General features: G+C 39.3%; 1 protein-coding gene across 2 annotated transcripts in view; it reads left to right on the top strand.

Moving 5' to 3' along the window:
- LOC126193802 (DNA polymerase alpha subunit B) overlaps positions 1-6,183 on the top strand; it is a 94,344-nt gene extending 88,161 nt beyond the window's left edge. For both annotated transcript variants that reach the window (XM_049932715.1, XM_049932716.1), the window contains 5 exons: positions 6-276; positions 4,060-4,291; positions 4,424-4,633; positions 4,978-5,164; positions 5,464-6,183. In XM_049932715.1, the coding sequence (XP_049788672.1) occupies positions 6-276; positions 4,060-4,291; positions 4,424-4,633; positions 4,978-5,164; positions 5,464-5,607 (1,044 nt within the window). In that variant the 3' untranslated portion in view covers positions 5,608-6,183. The remainder of the gene's footprint in view (positions 1-5; positions 277-4,059; positions 4,292-4,423; positions 4,634-4,977; positions 5,165-5,463) is intronic.
- The last annotated feature ends 21,700 nt before the right edge of the window (positions 6,184-27,883 follow it).

Raw genomic sequence — 27,883 nt, 5'->3', positions numbered from 1 at the left:
TTTAGGAACTATTTGTAGCTGCTGGGAGAGTTTGTTGTGATGCTAATGGCAGACTAAACCCAACCTCTGTACTTTTGGAGAGTGAACAGAGTTTTGGTTGTGGAAAATCTGTTGCTCTCGACCTTAGCCAGCTTGAAACCTATTCGCTGTTTCCAGGACAAATAATTGCCATAGAAGGTGTTAATCTTGATGGAAAGAAAGTGATCGTTAAAAAACTGTACACAGACATAAAACCTGTTCTTGCAGACACACTCCCAACATTCAGCAATGATGATGGTAAGACCTTACAACAAATTTTTGTATGCATAGTACTCAATGAAAGAAACTATTTTTATTGTTTAAAATCTTTTTCCCATATTTGTATTACCCTACCTATCCATTAAATAGCTAAATTCCAGCACCATAATAGAAAGAAATGACTTGTGGGTTGAATTGGGGTCTTATTTGTGAATTGCTGCACTTTCAATCTGCTTTGTGGCCATGATTATTTATAGTTCTTTATAGAAGGCAAAGGCAGCTTTCTTTATACAGTCGAAGTTTTTGCCAGGTTTCCTGTGCCTTTTATATCAATACGATTTAAAATTCGGACACTGCTCTTGTTTCTTGCTCCAGAGGTTAAAGTGAAAAAAGTTTCCCTAGTAAGAGATGAGTGTTTAAATACGTGGCCCACTGCTTGGTGTATGGTGAAGGGGCACTGCACTGATGACATCCCATTCAGCTATCCCTTCATTAAAGAGTGTGTGTGTGTGTGTTCCTTTACACTTGAGGATGAAGACTGAAATCAAGATTTTGCTGTTCATAAATATTCTAGTTGGTGTTGGACCCTCTTGGTTAATTGGGGGAGAGGGGGCAGAATTTTTAAAGCTTATGTTCATGAGTCTACATTTTCATGAGTTGGTTTAAAGATGGAGGTAAGAGAACAAGGAAATACAAGAGGAAAGGAAAAGGACATTTATTTAAGGAAGTGTAAAGCTTAGTCAGCAGAAATCTTCATAAAACACTAATGACATGTTTCATTCAAGACACAAATCAGTTATTCATTGGCACTCATTTACACTGTATATTCAGTAAATATATTCCTGTAGTATCTGTGTTGTATTCAGTTTACTCTCCCTGAATTTACATAGAGACAGAAGCTATGACATTTGAGTTTTTTGTTCTTGACTGAGTCGGGAGGCATTCGTCTGATAATGTGTAATCAGACATTTGAAGTTAAAACTTAAGTATTTCATACAGTATCTTCTGAATGGTCAGTGATGTTAATGTGAGTTAATAATGAATTACGCACCATTCAGTTACAGGAATAGAAATAGTAACACAGTGAAACATTTCTGCTAATAAGTTCCCTGCCATTAAGTATAGTTATATTGTAACATGGAGAACAAGGAATTGTGAATTTGGTAATGGCAGAAAGTGTTTTTTTTTTTTTTTGGGGGGGGGGGGTAGAAATTGTAGAGGCAGACCAAGGCTTGAATACCGTAAGCAGGATGTAGGTTGTAAGAGTTATGTGGAGATGAAGAGGCTTGCACAGGATAGACTCCTATCATGGTGTGCTGCACCGAACCAGTATTTATAGCAATGAGTGCAACATAAAGATACTGGAATATGTTTCACTATTGTTAAATTTCAGGGAGAATTATTATTGGCACTGTAGTTCAGAATACCAATTAATATCTTTTGAGTATTTGAACTGTTATCTCCCAGGAGTATTGACACCGGGTGTATACGCGCCAGGAAGAACCTGGGAATTTTTTCATCCTGGAGAAAACCGGGAAAAACCAGGGAATTCTGGGAACTTCTCGTTGTTTTAGTTTTCAGTTAAAGTTTTGTAGTTTCGACTGGTAAGAACTGATACTCCAACAAAGAATTTTACTTGTGCCCACTACTGCAAGTTAGTTTTGTCAATTTGATAAAAAAAAAAATGGCTTTAATTAATCTTTTCCACGGAGGCAATCAATTTGTTTGAAACACTTATTGGCCTACTGACAAATGTTTGCAGATTTTCAAGTGCACGTTGTTGTCATTTGGGACATATGGCATTATGCCGTAATAAAGAACTAATCGTGAGATGATACAGTATTGGTACTCCAAGAATGCTTGCATCCCAAAAACCATGCTGAAAGGTTTAATATGAGCTTGGGGCCTATGTCTTTGTGAATCTGGATATACAAATGTGCTCTTTAAGTCGAATTATGAGTTTTATTATGGTTTCCTCTGATGTCCTGTTTCGTTTATGATGTAATGTGAAGTCTCTTAATGCTATATAGGTACGAACATAAGTGCTACCTACATCATCATAGCTGTGCAGGTGCAGTAATGCCGTTTTCTAGCGCTATCTGACAACTGCTAAAACGAATTTTAATGGGTTGTGGGGAAAATACTGCAGTTGTTGGTTTGAAAAGCATTACTTTTGAAGTAAATTTCATTTTACACAATATCAGTTAAGTTACGTGTGCAAACGTGCTTTGAATTTATTAAATCACAGAGCATTTGATTCTCGTTTATTGCTTAACACTTTGAGAAGATTTTCGAGCCCAGACAACCAGACATTTATGTCATTACTTAAAATTTTACTAGTACATTTGTGTGATGTATCGAAGTGTAACACACGAAAAAGACGGATATTGTACATGAAAGTTAAACTTTTCTTGTAGCTACACTACAGACATAAATTTATGCCATTAACTTTTCCTATTTGTGTGTTGTGTTCTATGCGCTGAATCACTACATGTACATGCGATAAATATTCTGAAAGACGAAAACCGAATTTTGGAAACCATTTTTCACTGTTGTGTTTATGTGTTAAGGTCTGAAGCAGATTTGTTAGCACAGTTGACGAAGGCACCTGGAAAACAGGCGATGTAGTTTATGATTTAGTCAGCACAGTTGCTATTTATCTTAAATTAGATGAGGTATAAACAGCTTCAGTCTAACATTTCTACTTATCCTTCACTGTGCAAAAAGGCACTCCATCAATATTAGCCGAAATTTTTTAAAAAAAGACTAAACCTGACAGCCCAAGCACATCGGCCGCATTTACATGGAAGCGAAAATCGATTGCGGAATTGGAAAACTGGCAGCCAGAAACTGATTTCCAGAAACTGATTTCCAGAATAGATTTTGAAGTGTTTGCATGACCACCCAGAAGCGGTATTGGATCTGTTTATAAAATCCAGTTCTGTATGCCCCATGTGAACGCTGCTACCATCAGCTGGCGAAATCGTGTGACATGAGCTATGAATGGCTTAGAAAAGTGCATCGTGATCTCGATTTCAATTCTTCAGAAACTAATGTTCTGTGTTTGGTGGAATTTAATTGTATAAGTTCGTAATTCGAGAATATGCAGCATACATGTTGCTGCAAATTAAATCTCTTTTGAATTCGCATTTTTTTCTGAGCTTCGTTTCCTAAGGCGGCGGGAGGTTCTACGCCGGTGTATAAAACTTTGACCATTCAAAGGATTGACAAGTTTTCCCATTCCAAGCGAAAGTATACTGTCTCACCTGGGAGGAAGTGTATTTTTGAATAGGGAAGAGTCTGGGAATTTTTTTTCCTTGTCCATGTATACACCCTGTGAAATCGGCATCAGAGCTCCGCAAATTCCAATTTTGTTTGCTCCTTCCTGTTTTTCTGCTTTTTGGGTGATATGTAGTAAACTAAATTGCCAGTAGCCTTCCATCATCATTTGAATCTGCTGGTTGCTCTCTAATAAATTTGTGGTATTATTACTCCCTTCTGTCATTAAAATTGGACTATAAAATCCAGATCATTTTCTAATACTGACACAATAGTACAAACAACAATAACTATGACTTACTGTGAACTGTTAAGACATGGCACATTTATGGTTTTAAAATAGGTAATGAAGGAAAAAAAGTACTACTGAACACAATCAACAGTGTTACTGTCCACTTCATGCAGAAGTAGATAAAATCAGTAATCCCGGTGTATAATTTGTGTATTGTCTTCAGTATCTTACATGCATTCTCTCTTTATCACTAACGTTTTTACATTTATTTAGTTGAGATTATTTTTTACATGTGTAATCTTTTGTATCAGGACCTCTTCAAGTTGTTGTCGCAGCTGGTCCTTACACACAGACTGATACATTGATGTATCAGCCATTGGAGGACTTGGTGTCTTACATAAGAAACCATGAGCCACATGCATTGATACTAGTGGGGCCATTTGTAGACGCCAAGCATCCACATGTTGAGGAAGGAAAACTTGCAGAAACACATGATTCTCTGTTTGAGAAGATAGTTGAAGGAATTATGGAACCACTTAGAGGGTGAGGTTATGTTGCTGACAGCATGAGCTTTCAACATATTATTTATCTGACAGCATTGTTTATGTTCTAGTTGTAGTGTATCAAGAAAGGGTATAAAAAAATCGCAGTAGTGAAACTTTATTTTCCTTCTAGGTCTCACACACAAGTTGTTGTTGTACCATGTTGGCGAGATGTCCATCATCATGTGATATACCCAACACCACCATTTTTACGTACAAAAAGATTAATGTATACTAACTTGCATCTTATGTCTGATCCGTGCCAGTTTTCAATCTGTGGTGTTAAGTTTGGTATTACATCTGTAGACGTCTTGTTCCACCTTGGGAAGGAAGAGATATCTTAGTAAGTGGTGCTAGATAATATTGTAAGATATAAGTAATTCTTAAGTGGTTGAAGTTTGATTCTGTTTGGTTTTAAAATATCCACAGAACCCAAACTAACCTCTTATCTGACTGTTTTGTGATACTTCAAATTTGGTTTTAGTCATGTTAAACTGAAAGTTAATTCAGTGATAAGATCATTACAAAGTAGAAAGTGTGCAAAATGTGTTGATTTGTGCTCTGGCATTTGTTTGTAAGTTACACCCATGTTGTAACTGAGACAAGGGTCATTGCTAACATTAGGTTGCATAAGTAATGTATGAGCATGGTACATAAAGTTCGTAAATTTTCAATACATTCTTGCAGTCCTGCTCAGGGTTCAGACCGTCTTGGGCGGTTGGCTGGTCATGTTCTGTCCCAGCGGAACTTTTATCCACTTTTTCCACCTGCTGAAGAGTTAAGTTTGGATCTGGGCCACTGGGAAAAACTTTCACATCTTCCTGTTGCACCACACATTCTTATTTTGCCATCAGATTTACGTTATTTCATAAAGGTGAGTTTAATATTTCCAGTGTCTATTGGTAATTTTATGCAGTGCATAACTTGTAGAATGTAAAGTACGTTTCCCACAAACAGTATTTCTCTCTCTCTCTCTCTCTCTCTCTCTCTCTCTCTCTCTCTGACTTAAAAATTTCTCTCTCTCTCTCTCTCTCTCTCTCTCTCTCTCTCTCTCTCTCTCTCTCTCTATTAAAATTTTGATTTATACATTGATTCTATTGCCAATAGTACATGGAATTGTATTGGATGTAATAAGTTTTTTTCTAATTATAGTTTTTCATGGAATTGTTTCAGAACATAAAAGGTTGCTTGGTTGTTAATCCAGAGCGGCTTGCCAAAGGATTGGTTGGTGGGAGTATGGCACGTTTAGAAATAAAAGCTGCAGGACAAGGATCGCAGTTTCCTGTCAGTGTTGTTGCTCAGATTTTGAAGATTTAACTGTATTAACGGACTTCCTATATACTTCATGCTTGTTTGACAATCATTTGGGAATAATCTTAAGATAATAGGACTGAGATGAAACAGACACACAGTTGGTCCAGTGTCAAATTTCCTGCAGATTTTAAGCCTTCCTGAATCATTTGTGTCAGATATTAGAAAACTCTGTATTGTAAAGCTTTTATGAAAAGATGACAGTGGAAGTAGAAATTTATAATGTTTTTCTTTCAAGCTAAAACTGGCCCTAGGTGGTACCATTCAGATGTGGCACTATTTTAAAGTATCATTTCTTGTTGTTCATTTAGTTGCAGTTCAGAAGTTGGCAAAGTAGTTTGTTTACGATGAGCACTCAAACGTTGAGGTTTTCATTTGATTATTTTTGTAAATGCCAAACTTAATATCAGTGCCTTGAATTGCTGTTAACGATGTGTGATTATTGATCACTTTCTGAAAAGATGTTACATTAATTTGCAGAATTAATTTTTTTTCTCTCGAGAACTGGTCCAGGTTCCTGAAAATGTGGAATCTTAAGGTGAATCTTTTGAGACACTATAAAACATTTTGTTCAAAAATTTATTTCATTGTGTTTGTATGTTTTTGTACGAAACCTACAAGACATAACTTGTAATGGTACCTCACCTTAACCCTTTGGCTTGAAAACATAGCCATTAATAATAGGGTAAGCTGAAAGCTGCACACAAGTTTTTGGAGAAAAACACACATCCATTTTTTCCTTGCTTCAAATTAAAATTTATATTTACAAGATAGATCATTTCCTAAAACTGTTTTTCTACATAGTGCTACCATTGTTCAGACTTTTGGCGTAGTAGGAAACCAACTTTTCTAGCCCTCATCGTAGAAAGATACTGTCAGTGAAGACAGCCACTGTTGAACAGTTTTTCGCGTTGTCATTGCTGTAAAAGTGCCTTCCTGCAAAATCACATTAAAAAGTTCAAGAACGTGGGGTTGTCAGAAGGTGAGAGATCGTGGCTCTATGGCAGGTGATCAAACTGCTGCCAACTGAACTGTTGAATAAGGTTTTGAGTGATGCCGGTAGAATGGGAATGTGCATTATCTTGAAGCAACATATGCCTTTTCTGATTATTCCACACCTTTTGAATTATGCACCGCAGTTTTCTTGGAACACAGTGCACTGACGTTTTGTTCTGACAACATTATTTTGAATTTGTTTTTTGAGGGATTGTGAATACCTCCTCTCCATTGACTGTCGTTTTGTTTCCAGACTACATCGCCGGTCACAATTCTGTTTTGGAATTCATCTCCCTTGTTACTTTATTAGGTAAGAAATTTCAAAGCACTGCAAAGGCAATTCATTTCGTGAGCTGTTGCAAGTGTTTGTGGAACCCAACAGCAACACATTTCTCAAAAATTTAAGTGATTTGTGACACTTGCAAAACGGGCTTTCAAATTTGTGACAAAGCATTCTTATTGTCAACTATCTGTTTTCACAAATTTTCTCATTCACTTCCTCAACCAAACCATCTTTGACAACAGATGAACATTGGTTCGGCCAGCATTGAATTGCCTCCCCTGCTTTCTCGCCATTCAATCATACATATCTAAAACTTGATGATGAATTTCAGCTGGATTAATATTCTTTGTGTTCAAAAATCTTATACAGAATGTATTTCAATCTGTGGTCTCAGAGATGGTGTTAAACATTTTGAATGATCCCTAACAAATGCAAACATAACACAATCCAGCTGTGTGGGTGTCAGTGGAAAGACAATGAACCAGAGGGACGAGTGTGAATGTGTGGAACACTGACAAGAGTGCTGTGATGGCGGCAGAGCAGAACAACTTTCTTGACACACTCTTAAAAGTCCTGAGGAACAGTTTTATTGGGAATTTGTTTCTAGAAAAATCATGCCAAAACAAAGTTCCATATTGCACATATACTGTAATCTGAAGAATGTGACTAGCTGATACTGTGAGATGGTGTCTGTGTGACTGACATAAATTTGCATAAGTGATTGGCTTTATGGTGTAGTAAGTTTTGAATATTGTATTCATTGTGAAAGATAAATATTCTGGGCTGTTATGCAGTGGTCAGATCAACATAATAGCTTGGAAAATTTTCATAATTATGGTTGTTCTTGTGTTAAAATATTTTATCCAAGGGTCACCTTCAAGGCTTTAGCCCCTCTTTCAGAAGATTCCTCTGCAGATTGAATCTTTATATTTTTGAACATAAATCTTGAGGCTGCCACCCCTCATCGGTTGAAGTGATGTCCATGCTTTGTGCATTTGCTTGTGGAGTCAGTCACTATATTAATTGTGTTGACTAAATTTCTGTGGCACTAGAGTGCAGTGCCAGTCAGTACTATGTGTAGTCTGACCACTGCATAATAGTGCACAGAATATTTAATTTTGATATTTTACACAAGAACAGTGCAGTGCATAGAGAACTCAAATTTTATTGCACCTTCAAGGCTGTCTCTTAAATAAATCTACGTTAGTCACATACAGTCACTGAGACACCCTCTCATATACCAGCTAGTCACATTCTTCAAGTAACAATATATTTGCAATATAGAACTATTTTTCGACATGACTTCTATGGAAACAAACGCCCATTTAAACTGGAAACTAGCATCCGAATTCTAAGCTAGTGTGACTCACTTGTAGAGTGAGTGACCATAGCCAAAATGGGAAAAATAGCACACTCACATGTACTCATGGAAGCAGAACGCTAAGCACTGATCGTTGTTGTGGTCTTCAGTTCTGAGACTGGTTTGATGCAGCTCTCCATGCTACTCTATCCTGTGCAAGCTTCTTCGTCTCCCAGTACTTACTGCAACCTACGTCCTTCTGAATCTGCTTGTTCCTCCTGCCACCAAACTTCACTAATTCCCACTATAACTTTAACCTATCCATTTCCCTTTTTAAATTTTCTAACTTACCTGCCCGATTAGTGATGTTAATACCAATGTGACTTGTCTGACAGAAAATGCTGTAATGCCACACACTTTCCTGTTTTTGCTTAAAACAGGTAGCTTGAGATATGTAGATGTGTTTGTTGACCCATTTGGTAGCAGTTTCGTTGTTAGTGATGACTACACGTCCCTTATCAAAATGTTTTCATATTAGTATACATACTTGCGTGCACACACACGCGCGCGCGCGCGCGCGCGCTCGCGCGCACACACACACACACACACACACACACACACACACACACACACACACACGTGTGCAGTACAATGCAGACCTAGAAATGCCTCTAGTCTGATCTGTAAGCAGTAATGCACAGGTAAATGAAAGATTAGTTTGTGGTTCTTCTTTACTAAGAAGCTAAAGCTTCAAATTGGCATTGTTCAAGAAACTATAAGCTGTCAGTGGAGCAAACTTGTAAGGACTTCTTATTGCACTGCCGGCATGAATAATTTTCAGAAGTGTCCACTGTCAGCACCTTATTTCACAGCACTCGTTCTCTGTAAAAAGGAAATTAGAACTTGGTAACTTCTAAAATAAAACAGGATTAAGGTTTAATTTTTGCAGTACAAACTTAATTGTTTGGGGGATCGGATGTTCAAGGAACACTGATGATTTGGAGCTGCCAAGGAACAAACCAGCTGTAAGCTGCATAGAATTTTGTGGACATTGAAGCCCATGAAAATATAAGCAGTAGAGTAGTGCAGTGCAACAGGCTGATAGCTGTCTTACACACAATTTTATATCTGAAGAGCTATGTACGTATTGCAGTGAGCTGCACGGGTTACTTGTTATAAATTCCTCTAGTACAAGACAAAATTGTAGTGTATGTGAGGAACATAATATCGAATCATATTATGTCCAAAAAACTAAATTTTACAGAAACAAAAAATTGACTCTTTGTAATAAGCTGGGGGACACTTCTCACGAAATTAAATTATGATGTTATGTTTGGGGGCTTGCTTCTAGCAACTTGAAAAACTGAAATGAATTTGCAGTTGTGTACTTCAAATTTAAGGGAAATTTGTTTGCTTTGATTGGATAATTTGTAAAATATAAAAATACACTATTCATAAGGTAAGTGACAAACCAGTTATTTTTATAGTAACAAAACATGGGCCTTTAATATAAAATTTAAATCTTCACAATTAACATTGTAATGTACAGTGTACTCATAATGTTCACCTTACTGCCAGTAGACTTCCTAATAGGTTCTATATCAAACTAACATTGTGTTGTAGGAAACTGTGTTATTACACAGTCAACATATACACCTAAAAATCACCTTTAAATAATCTCTTTGTGCTGTGCTATAGTTCTTTAAGGACATACTGTAGTATTTAAATGCTTCTTTGTGTTCTTATTAAGGGGAGTTGGATGGTTGTTTGGTTCAAAAAAATTTTTTTCGCGTATTTGGGTTTAAATCAAAGGTTCCCAAACTTTCGTTTGTCACGCCCCCCTTCTGCTGAAAAGAAAACTTCCGTGCCCCCCCCCCTCCCCCCCCCAAAAAAAAATATAGAGAGAGATTTTTATTAATTATCATGAAACTATTGGAAAATTTGTGATGGTGACGTCATGTAACATGGTGGGCTGTTAATGTTTCGAGTCTCAGTTATTACGTCATCAGTCTAGTCTAGTGATTATAAGCCACTCCTAAAGTAATGAAAGTCCTTGGTAAACAAGGAAAAATATTTGTGACCTTTGCAGATTAGTGGATGCGAGCCATTATTTTACGTTCTGTGTAGCTTATTACTTTCACTCATTATCAAAAATAGTCACGGTGTTAACGAACATCACTAATTTGTACGCTTATAGCGCTCCCCATTGTCATTGCGCATAGGTTGGCATTTATGTCAACGACTACAGTTACCGAATGGCGACAAAGGCCCAGTTCCCAGAACCAGACAGAAAATAAAAAATAAGTTTTACGAAATAATTTTGCAGACTACACAGAACTTTAAAAAAATATGAATAAAACAACTTTCTTACCTTGATTACATTCCCTTGCTGCACACCATTTCTTCACCAGTATAAGATTTTAGGACTACTCTTCGCTTGCCATATCTACAGGGTGTTTCGAAAATGACCGGTATATTTGAAACGGCAATAAAAACTAAACGAGCAGCGATAGAAATACACCGTTTGTTGCAATATGCTTGGGACAACAGTACATTTTCAGGCAGACAAACTTTCGAAATTACAGTAGTTACAATTTTCAACAACAGACGGCGCTGCAAGTGATGTGAAAGATATAGAAGACAACGCAGTCTGTGGGTGCGCCATTCTGTACGTCGTCTTTCTGCTGTAAGCGTGTGCTGTTCACAACGTGCAAGTGTGCTGTAGACAACATGGTTTATTCCTTACAACAGAGGATTTTTCTGGTGTTGGAATTCCACCGCCTAGAACACAGTGTTGTTGCAACAAGACGAAGTTTTCAACGGAGGTTTAATGTAACCAAAGGACCGAAAAGCGATACAATAAAGGATCTGTTTGAAAAATTTCAATGGACTGGGAACGTGACGGATGAACGTGCTGGAAAGGTAGGGCGACCGCATACGGCAACCACAGAGGGCAACGCGCAGCTAGTGCAGCAGGTGATCCAACAGCGGCCTCGGGTTTCCGTTCGCCGTGTTGCAGCTGCGGTCCAAATGACGCCAACGTCCACGTATCGTCTCATGCGCCAGAGTTTACACCTCTATCCATACAGAATTCAAACGTGGCAACCCCTCAGCACCGCTACCATTGCTGCACGAGAGACATTCGCTAACGATATAGTGCACAGGATTGATGACGGCGATATGCATGTGGGCAGCATTTGGTTTACTGACGAAGCTTATTTTTACCTGGACGGCTTCGTCAATAAACAGAACTGGCGCATATGGGGAACCGAAAAGCCCCATGTTGCAGTCCCATCGTCCCTGCATCCTCAAAAAGTACTGGTCTGGGCCGCCATTTCTTCCAAAGGAATCATTGGCCCATTTTTCAGATCCGAAACGATTACTGCATCACGCTATCTGGACATTCTTCGTGAATTTGTGGCGGTACAAACTGCCTTAGACGACACTGCGAACACCTCGTGGTTTATGCAAGATGGTGCCCGGCCACATCGCACGGGCGACGTCTTTAATTTCCTGAATGAATATTTCGATGATCGTGTGATTGCTTTGGGCTATCCGAAACATACAGGAGGCGGCGTGGATTGGCCTCCCTATTCGCCAGACATGAACCCCTGTGACTTCTTTCTGTGGGGACACTTGAAAGACCAGGTGTACCGCCAAAATCCAGAAACAATTGAACAGCTGAAGCAGTACATCTCATCTGCATGTGAAGCCATTCCGCCAGACACGTTGTCAAAGGTTTCGGGTAATTTCATTCAGAGACTACGCCATATTATTGCTACGCATGGTGGATATGTGGAAAATATCGTACTATAGAGTTTCCCAGACCGCAGCGCCATCTGTTGTTGAAAATTGCAACTACTGTAATTTCGAAAGTTTGTCTGCCTGAAAATGTACTGTTGTCCCAAGCATATTGCAACAAACGGTGTATTTCTATCGCTGTTCGTTTAGTTTTTATTGCCGTTTCAAATATACCGGTCATTTTTGAAACACCCTGTAGGATAAACTTTAGCTGTGTCTTCATCCAGAAGAAATACTATTATTAGTTGAAATAACATACCACACGTAACATCAGAATCCATAAGGATCACACGCAATATTTATATTTAAATCAGATTCACTATGTTTATTTTATATCGTTTCTTCGAAATAGTTTTTTATAATTTTACAGGATTACCTACATGTAAGGATTTATTTTAAAAATATTATTTCCACACACATATGGCAAGAAACAAACAAATAAATCAATTTGAAGGATGAGCTTGCATATTTTTTACAAGATTTTGAATTCTTGGCTGAATAGTAGAAACTGCGCAACGTAAATCATTGACAATACTGAGTTTGCTTCTAAGCTTATTTTTTATTGCCACTACCTCTGAAAATGCTCTGTCGCACAAATAAGTGTTTGAAAATGGTAAATACAGTTTCAGTGCTTGTTCTGCTGTGCTGGGATACACCGTGAGATATTTCACCCAAAATAAAGGCTTATCCATCTTCTCAAAGTCCTACTTCGCTGCAGAATCATTTTTAATTTCTAAGACTACTACTTGTAGTATGTCTGGCAACACATCCACATCAACGTGAAATGCATCCGTCGCTAACCTATAATAAATTTTATCATCACAACTGTTAGGGAAGTATCGTTCGAATTCATCAATGAGGTGCTGCAAATGGTTCAATATTTTACTCTTAGTATCAGTATCCTTAAAATCGTTGTGAAATCGGGCTGCTTCCAGGATTCCAAACAATCTGGGAAAGCAGGAATAATTGCAGGCTAAAATTTTACGTTTCCATAGTTGCAACTTACCAGTAAACGCTTTGATGGAATCCCGATGAAAAATTATGTTTGACTCTCCACCTCGTAATTTCAAATTGAATGTGTTTGAAGATTCGAAAATATCTGACAGATAAGCCAATGTAACATGAACACCGGTCTTTCTAAATTCCACATACAATTCAGTTTGTTATTTTCCAAAAACTGCATCACTTCGTCTCGAAGTTCAAATAATCTTCCTAGCATATTTCCTTTTGAGAGCCAGCGTACTTCTGTATGAAATAAGTGTTTTATACTCTGCTCCCAAGTCTTCACAAAGAGCTGTAAATAACCTGGAATTTAACGCACTCTTTTTAATATGATTCACGATTTTGTTGAACAATTTCAAGACATCATTGAGTTTCTTTGTAAGCGTCTTAGCTGCCAATGCTTGACGGTGTATTACACAGTGGATAGCAGTAACAGTAGGTTTTTTCTCTCTGACCATCTGCACGAATCGTGAGCGACACCCAAGCATTGATGGGGCGCCGCCTGTGCATACGCCTATCACTTTCTGCCATGATAACTCATTTTTACAAAAGAATTCAGACACAGCTGCCATTATATGAATTTCTTTTGAAGTTGTCTTTAACTCTGTAGAAAACAGCAACTCTTCTTTAATTGCTTCATTTTCTATATAGCAAACGAAAGCTAGCAGTTGGCAACAATTCGCAACATCGGTACTGTCGTCTAAATGTATTGCGAAAAACTGCGATTGTTTGATGGCCGTAACTAATTGATTTTGTATGTCTTCGGCCATATCATCAATTCGACGTTTTACAGTATTGTCAGAAAGCGGTATTTGTGAAAGTTTTTGTTTACTTTCTGACCCAAGAACATTATCTGCAGCTTTCAACAAACAGGGTTTGACTAGTGTCTCTCCGATAATATGACTTTTCTTGGTCCTTGAAATAAGTAGTGATAACTCATACGAGGCTTCCAGTACCTTTTCTGATGTCTGAGCGAAGGATCCAGCAGTGTCCAACTTAATCCGTTTCAAATTATCACATTTTGCAGCAAAAAATTCCTTCGGCTTCTCTTTCAATGCACCATGCTTTGCCCACAAATGGCGTTCCAGACAAGAAGGTCTCATGGAATCATTGCTCAATACCTCATAGCAAATAAAACATTGCGGCGGGTTAACACCATTTTTTTGTATAGAAGCAAAACCGTATTTGATATAATCATCATTATGTTTATGTTTTTTCACGACACTCATGGTGAAGTAAAAAGAAAACAAGAAGTTATCAGTATAATTCCGCACTAACACTGATTTTACTGAGGCACAACTGTGAAAGATTCAACGTGATTTCAGCAAAATACAATACATCAGATGTGTCAACAATTACAAGCAACCAACTGAAATAAAGGAAAGCTACTGTAGTCTGTCGGCACCTCAGATGACTGCCTGTGAGGAATGGGGCGAAGAACGGGGAAGCCCAGCCACAGCGCAGGTAGTCGGTACACTGTGTCTGCGACCTGGTGGCCGAGCAGGGCTCTTGCTGGGAGAAACGGGCTTTTCCCAGATTAGGGCGGAAACAGCCCACAGGCACCCTAAGAATTTGCTACCTGTTCTGCGGTGCTGTTCTGAGCAGTGCAGCCTGGGGTTTTACGCGAAAATCGTTTTCTTGCCCCTATCTTTCGTTACTTATAAACGGAGTGTTATAAGTTTTGAGATAACATCAATGAATTGGTTGTCAAATTTCACAGTAATTAAGGTCATTGATACACCTTACACATCGCTGGAAACTGTGCATAGTGCCAAGCAGTTATCTCTGTACTCGTACCAAAAGAAGCCATTGTCGCAGAAAAGAACGTACACTAATTCCAAATGAAATTATGCCGTATTTCAAAAAGGCAGAAGAAAAATAACTGTTTTCTCAGATAAGTAATCCGAATGAAAGAGCTGTAACAATGACCGTTCGAAAAAAAAAAATAGCCTCACTAATGGACTTCATTGTCTACCTAGCTGGGTTATGTTTCAGTGTTAGCACTCACGACAATGTTTCCAGAACAGAGTGAAGTACTCTGCTCAGAACGAACACTTGTACTAGTTTCGCATTCACGTCGTGAATATTTTTCTGGTGACAAAGGGCATAAACCTGGCGTCCAAATTACGAACCCGCCAGTTCATTTGATGCGTATACAGTCTATTAAAGTCACTGTAATCGCATTACATGGGGATCCGCAGGTTGACAGGGTAATTAAACGGCATTTTTGCAGTTACCCAGTATAAGTGATTATTACTCTGATGAACATAGCCTACTACAGCCAAAAGTTATAACAAGATTACGTTCAGTTCATGTGTACAAATGTACGGAATAGTTAATACCTGACTTTTCTGTTTTCCAATTGTCAGAAGTAAGTTGTTTACAAATCTGATCTATTGGAATTAACGTATATCGCCTTCGTAATTTTGAGAGTTTCTGTGTGTGACATTCTAAACATGATCTTCAAAAGCTGCATGTTCTAGGATAGCTTATTGAGATAGGATTGCGGGAAGTGGGACGCCAAACGATTGCATTTAGCACCATAATCTATCATTAATACCTGCACATTCATTTTTATTAAAATATCGATATTAAAAAGAAATATTAGGTTTATACCGCTAACTCCACCTGTGCCCCCCCTTGCAACATCATCGAGCCCCCCCAGGGGGGCACGCCCCCCAGTTTGGGAACCTCTGGTTTAAATTGATACCAAATTTATTAATGTATGTTGAGTGGTTACCGTTTTACAAGCATTTTAGTAAAACCTTGCAACGCACACTTTTCATGAACTCTGCCTTCCTTTTACGCACTAATGATTACTTGTTATAGTACAGCTGTTTGAAAGCTTAGTTGGTAACACTGATGAAATACTGTTGGCAACAATGATGAAAACAGCTGCCAGTTTACTTTGTTGTTTTCACTTTGTTTGCGGTGATTGAAAGTGAAGTTTGTTTACGGTATTCGTATTTCAGCGTTTATATCTCAGCAAATAAGTTTATAGTATGTAAAAACGCTGCGAATATAAAACAAGAAAAGAAAACGTGAGTTAAGCAGGGGGAGATGTAACCAAAAACAGTTTTTGCATCATGGTGAATCTGAAGTTGAAGTTCATTGTGAAGGTGAGCCTAGGCCTAGTACTAGTACCGACACCACTTGTGCTTCTAAAACAAGCTCTTCTTCTAAGAAGCTTACCCGTAACTTTGCTAATTATGAGATATATGGAAAAGGAGGAGATCGCTATGATAGAAGTGTCCACTACTAATTCTCCATGCTTACCAGACTCTAAAACAATCAGAAGTGAATGTTCAATTAGCCTAAGCATTCCAGTGTATTGGGAAAGATGCATTCCAATGTATTGGGAAAGATGAAGAAGTGGCGAAAACTTTCTGTGGTGTAATGAACTTGCCGACTCCGCCAGCTTTCAAATATTACAATAAGATGCTTAGAGATGCTGCAAAAGAGGTCTGTGAAGAGAGTATGAAGGCTGCTGTTGAAGAACGTGTTAGTGAAAATGATGGTAATAGAGATGTGAAAATTGAATAACCAACAATCATGATGCTGATTGCCTAGCTAACCACTCTGGAGTAAGTGGAGGAATAGAGGTAAAAGGAGTTGTGGAAATGTTCCAAGAATCGCTGCTGAAACACGGAGTGCAGTACAAGTATTGTTTAGAAGACGGGGACAGTGCTTCTTACCCTAAGGTTTGCAAGGCCAAACCATATGGTCCCAACTTCCCAAATGAGAAATTGGAATGTTGTGGTCACGTCCAGAAGCAGGTGGGTAGTTTCATCAGGAAATTGAAACAGAAACTTGGAAGAACAAGACATTCCTACGGGACAAACATTGGGGTGGGGTGGCTCAGATGGATAGAGCGTCTGCCATGTAAGCAGGAGATCCTGGGTTCGAGTCCCGGTCGGGGCACACATTTTCAACATGTCCCCAATGAAGTGTATCAACGCCTGTTTGCAGCTAGGGTGTCCATTTAATTATCATTTCATTTCGAGCAATGCTGCATGGTCATCGACGGTAACTGTTCTTTCGGGAACAGATACTACCGTCATATAGTTACAAACATTGGGGGTCGTGGCTGCCTTATTGGTGAGGCTGTAAATCAAATACAACTATATTATGGCCTAGCTGTAAGAAGGAATACTACAAAATCTCTTAAAGGACATGAAGGCAGCGGTCTGGGCAGAATGTTTTCATTTGACGGCTACCAACGAAGACACATCTGGACACGGGCTATGCCCCAAAGGTGGGACAAGCTGGTGCAAATTCTCAAAAGCCCAAGAGAAAAATGAGCCTTATGACCACACTCATCTTCCTTTGCTGTCATGGAACAAATTAAACCCATATTTAGAGACTTTGCCCATCCTGATCTCTTGCGTAAGTGCCTACATGGTGGAACGCAAAATCCATGGAGTCGTTCAACAATGTTGTACGGTCGTGGCTACCAAAAGCAACTTTTATTTTGATGTCTGCATTTCAGTTGGGAGTGTGCGAAGCTAGTACAAGTTTAAATGAAAGAAATTTAGCGAAGTGTAAAATTTTGAGTCATCTAGGCATATCTCCAGGCAAGAACTGTGTCAAGCTTTTGAAAAAGGAGACGAACTTAGGATTAAAAAAGCGGAAAAGGCTGTCACAGAAATTGAGAAATAGTGTTGCTAGGTCACACAGCAAGCAAGAAGATTGATTGAGGACCAGTTTGAAGATCCAGATAGACCTTCATATGAAGCTGGAATGTACTAAAGTAAGAATAAAATCATTGTTTAATAGTTTATCTTTATTTGCATTTCCCCAACATCTGTTTTTCAATGGTTAGAAACATTTTTCTCGGCTACTATTAATGTTATCAACATTATTTTAAAAATTGTTCCTTATTTGTTAGTTTTAAAGAAATATGGTATAGATTTAATTAAAGTAAAAAAATTGCAATTTTTATGGCTACTTTTAAAAATATTTTTTAAATGCAAGTTTTTATTACTTTTAAGGCATACCACTTTAAAATGAAGATAAAGATATAACAAACAACAAAAAAAATCATGATGATATGTCAATTGGTTAGGGAGAAAAATGTTCCTAAAGTCATATAATTTAACATGGCCAAGATAGGACCATCAGACTCCCCTTAAACAAAACTGTTAATCCATAATCTTATCTTCTGCTTAGCCATTTTGATTTTCAGAATGGCCATCCTATTGGCTCATCTTCAAATTTGGTACAGTCCTCCTCCTCCTAAACAACTGCAAGCTAACATACTAACTACTTCCTCATTGTCAGTTACCCCAGCAATTGATCGATGTTAACATTGAAATCTAAGCTCTCCTCCATTCAACCCCAATATGTTTATGTAGCAACTTATTTAGATCAGTCTTCGCTTCACTCACTATATGATGATTAAAGTTGATTAGCATATTCAATATTCTTTCCCATCTTTTGGCTTCCTTTTTGAATTTTCACCTGCTGCAGTTTCTTACTCTGAATGAAGAAGCTGTTTTCTTACACACAATTCACAAGTAAAAGATAAATGTCATTATTAAAATGTAGCATTGTCGAGAAAAGCAGACTCTTCGCATTTACCAGTTGAACAAAGTAACTTATCAGCTTCATGGTAGTATTGGTCACAATATGATTTGAAACAACTGCTAGTTTCCATCAGATATTTTAATTCTTAGTGAGCAATATTAATTGCAATATGACTTTACAGTGTGAATGATATCTTCGGAAACTACAAAATGTTATTCTGCTGATGTTTATGCTTATGGGAAGCCTATACCTCCAGTGATAATTCCTAAGATTACAGGTGAGAATGATACACGTATGTGAAACAAAAAACAGGGAGCTGTGTGAAATGTATCACAGTCGCCCTTGGCATCAGCTTGGCCAGTTATATTCATTTCATATTATACTTCTCTCCTGAGATTTGCCTGCCTTAGTAACTTTTAACTTTTCTGGCATGGGTTACTATGCTATATGAGGACTGTTGTTTTCCATGATACCCACTTTAGAGAGGAGTATTCTCAGTATTAACATGCTGACAATTGCGAGGCTCCTGGAAGGCACAGAAGAGGTTCATGCCTGATGTTCCACTGTTTTTAGCACAGTATACTTCTGGATGGTGAAATATTGAACAGGGTATTGCAATAGATTTCCCGTACACTGGTGTCAACTGAATTAGAAATACAAAGTAATGTACAGTACTATACGAAAATGCATGTGGCGATTGATGGGTACATGGCATCGGGCATCAACGTTTGCTTTGTCTGCTTTTGGCCTCCAATTAACATTTTAAAAGCTGTTAGGATCCTGTGGTGAGAGCAACAGCTCTCTGAACAGTTGTAGCAAAGAATGATAATTTATTGTAATGGTGTATTATCTGTGGGATTGTGGGTGAAGGACAATATTATTCAATCCTATCATCTTCAAAGGTTTTTCTGCTTTCAGCAACCAATGTAATAGGGCTCCGTTTTTGCACATGTGGCTTACTAAGGTTGGTACGCACAGTTCTTTAATTACCACTACATTTTATCCCAGCCTTTCAATAATATGATGTTGCAGCTCAGCGATATGTTGCACATCCCACTGGCTCCGTGTGTACTGTTACACGATTCTAAAGAAGTTACATGCAACAGTGACCACTTAACTTCTGGACATGTATCCTAGTAAGGTATCCTGTCGTGTATCACTGAAAGTTCCCATCATCACATTGCCCAGGCCTTCAATTATGTCCTAACTTGCTGTTCGGCATATCTGTTCCACTTCAGACCATCTGTATTCTCACAAATCTTCCTCCTCGATCTATCTACCATATCAAATACGAATTCAGTGATAAGTAGTGTCCACGTTGTGAGCCTGCTTGTTAGATCTTTGAGGCTAATAATTCATTGAGGACTGAATGCTTGGTAATAATGCGAAAGTGACTAAAATAAAGTTGGCATTACAAGTTGACTACTCCATGTGTATCACAAACAACAGCTCCTCTGGACACAGATATTGTCAGTTCTCTGAAGCATGCAGCACACAGAAACATAAAATTTTGTGAGCCTAGCAATAAGCAGAAACATAAACAATGTAGTGTCAACCAGACTTTGTGGTGTGTTGGTCCAGTGGTGAAGACAATGTGGGGGAGGTCAGCCTACTGAAAACATGCCAGTTTGTGTCAGTGTAATATAGAATGCTTCCCATTGAAACACCTTAGTGTACAGTTTCCCTTCTTGAGAACTCTGTGCGGCTCGTTATATGGCAGTTGAAGAGCCGGTGTGACACTTGGTATGCAACATGATGAGTGAACATATACTCAGATTGGTAAAGATAAATATGAAAGATGTATGTCAGGATGGTTGTGGAGGTTGGATCCTTGACAAGTGATCTCTCAGGTGTCTGATAAAGGTAGCAGGGTCTAAATCAGGCAGAATAGTCTAAAATTCACCAGGTAGTTACAGTGTCTCCATATACCAATTCTTTGGAGGAGGCATCTATATTGGTTTCATAGGCGTTTTGCAATCCAAAGTAAACTGTCAGCAGAGCCTATGTCTACCCGGTTTTGTGGCACATCAGCACTGCTTTGATAGACCAATGCCAATTCTCAATCATCTCATGGCTGGCCATTGTTTTAAGATGGCTTGTACTGTAGCACGTTGTGAAGTTGGTAAATAGATCTGCTTTGAACTGTTTTCTGGGGCCCATCATGATTTGGAGCAGTCATCCAAATTGTGACACAGAGCTAAGCATGAAGTAGTATGCCAAAGTTTCCCCTGAGGTACTGTCAGCTGGTGCTGCTTCTGGCCATAGCTTGAGATAGCCATTCGTGGTTAGCAAGTAGCATTGACTGTTTGAAGGAGGCAAAGATCCCATGACATCTGTGTGGACATGAGTGAAACAAGTTACTGTCTGTGAGGACAAGAGTTGGCGGATGTACGTGACCGACCGATCTTGCTGCAAAGGTGCTGTATGTAGCATCTTGTCCACTCACACAGTCTTTCTAAATTCCAGGCCACATGAAATGCAAGGGTGACACAGGCTGCACTTCTAAAGTTGGACAGTAGGTACGGATGTACAGTTGTACACACTCCATGTTTGTTATTGCAATGACAGTTTGCATGAGAAAACTGCAAAAAGTTGCCAGTTGCATTGGTATGATACTGCATCCGCTGCTGTCTGGCTCACATACACTATTAATGCTAATGTTGCATCCTGCTCCAGGTACGCATTGAAATGTCCACTATTCCCTGCTTCACCTTCTCAAATGCAGCAGTCGTGTGCTCTGTGCGTGAAATTGTAGTGTTTCCTTTACATTTAGGGTCTACATGTGCAGCTGTCAAAAGTTCCTGTATTTCAGCTGCATGCGGCAGGTGGCAATGGTAAAATTTAGTGTTCTGAGAAAATTCCATAATTCTTTGATTGTGTTGGTAGAGAGATCTGGAGAATAGCTTCCACTTTGTGAGATAGTTATAAGGCGTCTGACGGAGAAATGAGGTTTCCAAGGAAGTCCACTTGCGCCTGCCTTGATTTAACCTTCTGAATACTGGAAGCGCTATTCCAGCACGACTGAGGGTACCAGTGTGTTGTGTAAGTAGGCGAAACTGAATGACAGGCTGGGTAACAGAGTTGCTGAACATCTGCCAAGTTTGCACAGCGTTCCGGAGGAACTTGCTCTCAAATAGGCCGAATAGTGTTGTTTTAGCCATCTTGTTCAATAATTTGTGTGTGTGTGTGTGTGTGTGTGTGTGTGTGTGTAGGCCTTGGCGAAGTGTAGCACACTGTTCAGACTGGTGTCTCTCAACACACAGCTGTCACTGAGTAAAGGCACCAGGTATGAATCTGGCACTGTCCAGGCATTAAACACTGTAATCTCTGCAATGCTGCCACATGCCACACTTCTTTGGAACCAAATACAATGGCAGAGACAAGGGACTGCTAGACAGTCATGTGATGCTTTCATGTATCACACAGTTGCATTCTGCTTTGGCTATTGCTGGTCGATCCGGAGCCGACCACCATGGCCTAGAAGATCACGGTCATCCCTTGATGGTCTTGATGTAATATGTGATGATGCGCTTTACTTAGATGGGCTGGAAGGCCTTTTCAGAGCCGGAAAATCCTGTAGTACCTTGGTGTACTCCTGTCTGCAATTTCAGTGAGCTTGCTAGAGTGAATGGCTATATTGCATTGAGATCCAGTTGCGAATTTGTTACGTTGGACAGCGGGTTGCGGTGCAAGAGAAGTCTGCTGCTACAATCGGCTCTGTGATGGTAAAATTCCACATGAATGCTCAGCATAGACCCAAATTCAGTTCAAACTGTTGTGTGCCATATGTTTCTATTCATTACAACATTGTCGGCCGACAATGGTGTAATGTGGTTCGTGGGTAGTAGTACAGATTGGAGCCTGTCCATCAGTTGCTCACAACCAGGTGCTATGTTGTAGATGGCAATCTGGTGAGGTGCTTACGTCAGACTGCTGCTGGCATTTGGGTACGTGCAGGGCATAGTATAGCAGCATGCCTGTTCTCTAAAGCTACTGTGATACCAACAGATTCTGTCACTGGTGCAGAAGAGGTTGCCAGTGCTTTGTTATGCGAGTGTCTTTAGAAACTCTGTCGGTCATTACTACTACTAACATTGCAGCAAGACAATAGTTCACTAATTTGCCGGATTAAAAAGTCCATTCAGCTGTCGGTGCATTGTAGGCTGCATGTGGTGCAGTTGCTGACTTGTGTGTGTACTGTGCAGTTACCATACTGGTGGGTGTAGGCATCATTGCATCTTTTACTTTATCCGCCAGGCCCACCACCATATCTGAAGACATCCACGTGGGATGCTTTAACTTTTATCGTCTGTATCTGAGGTACCAAACAGCTACTGAAAATAGTTCATAGCCGGTTGTCCAGGACAATACCAGTGTTGATCATACACTGCAGGTGTCACAAGTACTGCAATGGTTTGCACCCCCCAATGCGTTCTTGTGTTAGAACATGACTGTGACAACTTTCTTGAGAAGCCAACACCCTTCTGATTAACTCTTCGTACAGCTGGCCCTATGAATTGCTTTCAGGTTGTGCAGTAATTACGTCCGACACCTCAGCAGCATACTGGTGGTCAAGCTGACTTACAAACTTTGTAGCATCCGTAGTTATGCTCAGGTAGAAGCTTAGTTGTGAGGCCAGTAGGATGGCAGTCATACAGCAAGTCTCAACACAGTGAGGATTGCTGTCGGTGTTTCCATCATCTCGCAAATCATCATGGACAGTATGATTCAAATTTTTGCTTTATGCAAGCATATCATATCATATACACATGCATTGTTAGCTGCAACAGGCAGAAGATGTGCTTTTTGGTGCTGAACTTTGAAGTGATTTTGATGAGAGAAACATATGCTGCAGTGTTCTGTGTCATGCCAGTTTTTAAATGCACACAGATCAGCAAAAGTGAAAAATACGTGCAATATGCATGTTTGTTTATATATAAAAGCTAGCTTATGAATTTTTCCTTGTGTGAGACTGCTTGTACAAGGTCGTGTGTCTATTTAAAGTTCTAGATTCACATCTTTTACTGTTCACATCGCTGCTTCTGTGTAATCTTTCATTGATTGTATCAACACCCATTTTTGTTGTGATACAGTGTGAAATTTTGAACATTCGCGAATACCACAATAAATTAGTACTGTTATAGTCAATTATAGGCTTCAATTAAATTATGCTCTTTTAAAATTTTTGAGGACAATAGGCTTATCCTTGTTTAAAACAATGTTCCTTTCATTGTACAAGTACATGGGAAAAAATTAATTTTTGTAAAATGATATTTTTACTCTACAGCGGAGTGTGTGCTGGTATGAAACTTCCTGGCAGATTAAAACTGGGTGATGGACCGAAACTCGAACTCGGGACCTTTGCTTTTCCCAGGCAAGTGCTCTACCATCTGAGCTACCCAAGGACGACTCAAACCCCATCCTCACAGCTTTACTTCTGCCAATACCTCGTCTCCTACCTTCCAAACTTTACAGAAGCTCTCCTGCGAACCTTGCAGAACTAGCACTCCTTAAGGATATTGCGGAGACATCCCCCAGGCTTGGCAAAGCCACGTCTCTCCACAATATCCTTTCTTTCAGACGTTATTTGACATTCGTAAACACCTGGAAATTGCCATGACTACTGTCAAACGATTGGCAGCTGCTGCAAATCGGTGTGTTGGAAGAATTCCCGAGAGTCATATATCTGTGATACCTGCACCAGAAGTACCTCAAGTATTATCCTCTCCTGAGGATCCAGTCTCCTCTCCAGGAAGTATAGGACCTGTCATTAACCATCCACTTGAGTGCGAGTCGCGTGTCAGTGGCAGATCTAAATGTCTTGTACAGGTGGACGGGGAAAGGGAGGATGCAGGGTGTTGCACTGATCCCCCTGTCCAACAAGTGTCAGGTGCTGACTTCCACTGAAACTGATACTGAGCCAAGGGGACTCACTTCACCTGTTTTGTCCTGTGTTAGGAGGCGGCAAATGCAAAAGGGTAGCAGTCCATTATTCCTTGGTAGTTTAAACGTACAGTGAACGATGGTGCCCGTTAGGGAAATGGCGGCAAGGGTCAGGAAAGAACACTAGGTTCACTATGTGTGGGCGTGGGAGCCTCATTCAACATGTTAAATAGTATATTCTGGCAGCCATTGAGGGACCAGGGGCAACCAACTGCAGATTGTGACTCACGTTGAAACAAATGCCTGTCATCTGGGCTCCGAGGTCATTCCAGCCACTGGCAGAGAATGTTGAGAAGACCATCCTTGCACATAGAGTTTCAATTTGCAGCATTGTCCCTAGAACTGATAGTGGTCCTTTGTTTCGGCCCTTCCACTTGACTCATAACCAGAGACTTCGAAGATTCTGTGACAGTCTAGGCTGCGACTGCCTATACTTGCACCACAGGGCTGAGAACTGTAGGGACCCCCTAAATATGTCAGTTGTGCGCTACACATCAGAGGCCTCCTTACTTAGGTAGCTGGGTTGTGGAGTGTGCCCAAGGATTTTTTAGATTGTGACTCTACATCCGATCCAGATAACAATTGCTGTAGGAAATCCAGAATTACCAGTGTAAGATTGGAAGAAATGCCTCCCGCAGGTGAGAGTATTAAAATAGTAAGTGTAAATTGCCGAAGCATTTGCAACGAAGTGGCATAGTTCACAGTGCTCCTGAAAAGCAGTGAAGCTCACAGAATACTAGTTAAAGAAAGCTGGTTGAAACCTGAAATTGATAGCAGTGGGAGTTTTGGGCAAAAGTTAAGTGTATATTGAAAGGATAGGCAAATGGGAAATGTAGGTAGTGTATTTGTTGCAGTAGACAAGAAACTCAAATACGCCACGATAAAAATTGAAGCTGCATGTGAGATGATTGGGCAAGACTCAGTATGTCTAACAAGTGAGACAGGAACTGAAATTGAGGGTAGCAAAGCAAAAGTTCAAATGCTTAACTCTGATGCATTTGCAGCAGATAGCTGACTGTATTCATCAAGATTTTGCAGGAACATTTTGAATATTTTATGGAAACACTGTTCTGGGGCTTTTCTGTTGAAGATTAAAAAAAAAAATAACCTGGGGATTTTGAACGAGATGTTTTTAATTTTTAAACTATGTTCAATTAAAGTATGCAGGAATACCCAGTGTTACTGTTTTTAGTCACAACAAGCTTATTTGTTTTGTGTACATCAGTTTTTAAAAATCTTAAAATAGTGAAACATGAACTGTAAAATAAACTTCATACATGTTGTTAATGTATTAGACTTGTTAAAGTGTGCTGGCCAGTGTGGCCGTGCGGTTCTAGGCGCATCAGTCTGGAACCGCTACGGTCGCAGGTTCGAATCCTGCCTCGTGCATGGATGTGTGTGATGTCCTTAGGTTAGTTAGGTTTAATTAGTTCTAAGTTCTAGGCGACTGATGACCTCAGAAGTTAAGTCACATAGTGCTCAGAGCCATTTTGTTAAAGTGTACTGTAGATTGCTATGATCTGCACTGAAATCAGCTGTGTTCTAAATGTAAACAGTAGTCTCATTGTAAACAACCTTTGACATGAAAAGTTTACTGGGGACTATGTGCATGTATAGGTGGTTTTGATGTTTTAACTCGAGTGGTGTCTATTTTATGATTGACTTGTATTTTACCTTATTGCAACTGGTTCATTATGTGTCCTTAGCATGTAGTACCAGAAATCTGGATATGTAATGAACAGTATTTGCGTCTGTGTGCTGTAAGTTTTACTACTTAAAGGAATTTTAGTCAAAAACTTTGAAGATACTGTTGTTGTAGAAAAGAGTTTTTACAATGGGATGCTTTTGTTTGTCAGTGTACCTAACAGTGAGAAACAACTGAATGTGGACATTACGAAGACAGTTGTACTAGCTGTGAAAAATAATGTAAAACTCCATGCTCTGGCCCAAGATGGGCCCAGCCGACTTGTCATCCCCTGCCAAAAGCAGTATGGATGGAAGGGCATGTGGTCAGCACACAGCTCTTCTGTTAACGTTTCTTGATATGGAACGGCTATTACTCAGTTGAGTAAATCCTCAGTTGCCCTCAAGAGGCAGCGTTCACTGTCCACAAGTCCTCTCACCAAGGAAGAACCCTGGGCAATACAGTGAATCAAACCCGGGTCCCTCACATGACAATCACTCTGACCACTTTCGGCTATAGAGGTTGATGCTGATGAATGCTTCTCACAGAATGTACAGACTGGAAAAAAAAGCCTGATGAAAATGAAGGGGCCAGTCTTAAAATAATGGTTCAAGAAATAAGACTGATTATAGAAAAGGCAAAGGGTAAATTTTAAACAGTGAATCTTTTACTGAGAAATTTGATAAAAAATTTCTACTTTAATTTTCACTACAGTCTATGTTTAAAACTTTGTAATGAATTATATAAAAGTCATATCTAATTATCTTCTTCATGTTGTACTGTTTAAGTGATATAAGAATTATCACATCCAACTTTCATTTCAGCTGGAATTCAGTTTTATTAAAAAATGTTTTTGTCATTGTACCATGAACATTGTTGAGAGGTCATGAATCTTATCCTCAGATAATTACTAGAAACCCTAATAATAGCCTTTACATAGCACAAGTACCATTGAAATTTCTCATAATTGTGCTGTCAGCATTGATATTTCCAGGGGTAGTTCATATCTTCTCCCATCTCTCTAGGTGATGTCCGTATATCCACATCTAGTACATGTAGCACCTTTAAACCCTCTCAATTATTATTCAGTAGTCTGATGATTTGGAACATCTGCAAGTTCAGATGTTGATAGCAATAGGTCAGACTTCTCTCGGTATCCTTGTTGAAATTGACATCTTAATGTCAAAGATTCTTAATATCCAGATAAATGGAAGAGGAAATGAGTCATTCAGTGTGTGCCAGTATAATCCACTGCAATTTGTCTATTAATATTAACTTATTAAACTGGAATTTTTCAAGATGGTTGCAGTTATGAACCTTCCACACACTGCAATGGAGTGTTCAGTGCTTCAGCAATGCCATACGCTGTGTTCCACAGGCACTGAAAACATGCACATGCAAGTCCTGACTATCTTCTTCAGGTGCCAATTAGTGTTTCCACATGCTCAAACACATCTTGTTATAGAATGTGTAGTGCAGGGTGAGTGGGCCCAAGACCTGGCTTGTCTCGACTTTACTTAGTCCTTGGAATTACCCAAAACAGCACCACAGTTCACTGAATATTTTGGTTCGTACAACTCTCTTCAGTTTGATAGAATTCTGGTGTCATTTGTTTTGTTTACCATTTGCTATTTGTGTTGTGAAGGATGTTTACAGGTTGAGTGGCTGGTAGCACATAAACAAGCAGTCTAGTGATCAGTTGTCACAACCCTTTAAAAATTAATGAGAATGACAGTAGAGGGGGATG

The sequence above is a fragment of the Schistocerca nitens genome, chromosome 1, assembly GCF_023898315.1.
Source record: "Schistocerca nitens isolate TAMUIC-IGC-003100 chromosome 1, iqSchNite1.1, whole genome shotgun sequence".
In the NCBI taxonomy this organism is placed as follows: domain Eukaryota; kingdom Metazoa; phylum Arthropoda; class Insecta; order Orthoptera; family Acrididae; genus Schistocerca; species Schistocerca nitens.
The sequence above is the reverse complement of the archived record's forward strand: the minus strand, read 5'-3'. Positions and strand labels throughout refer to the sequence as shown.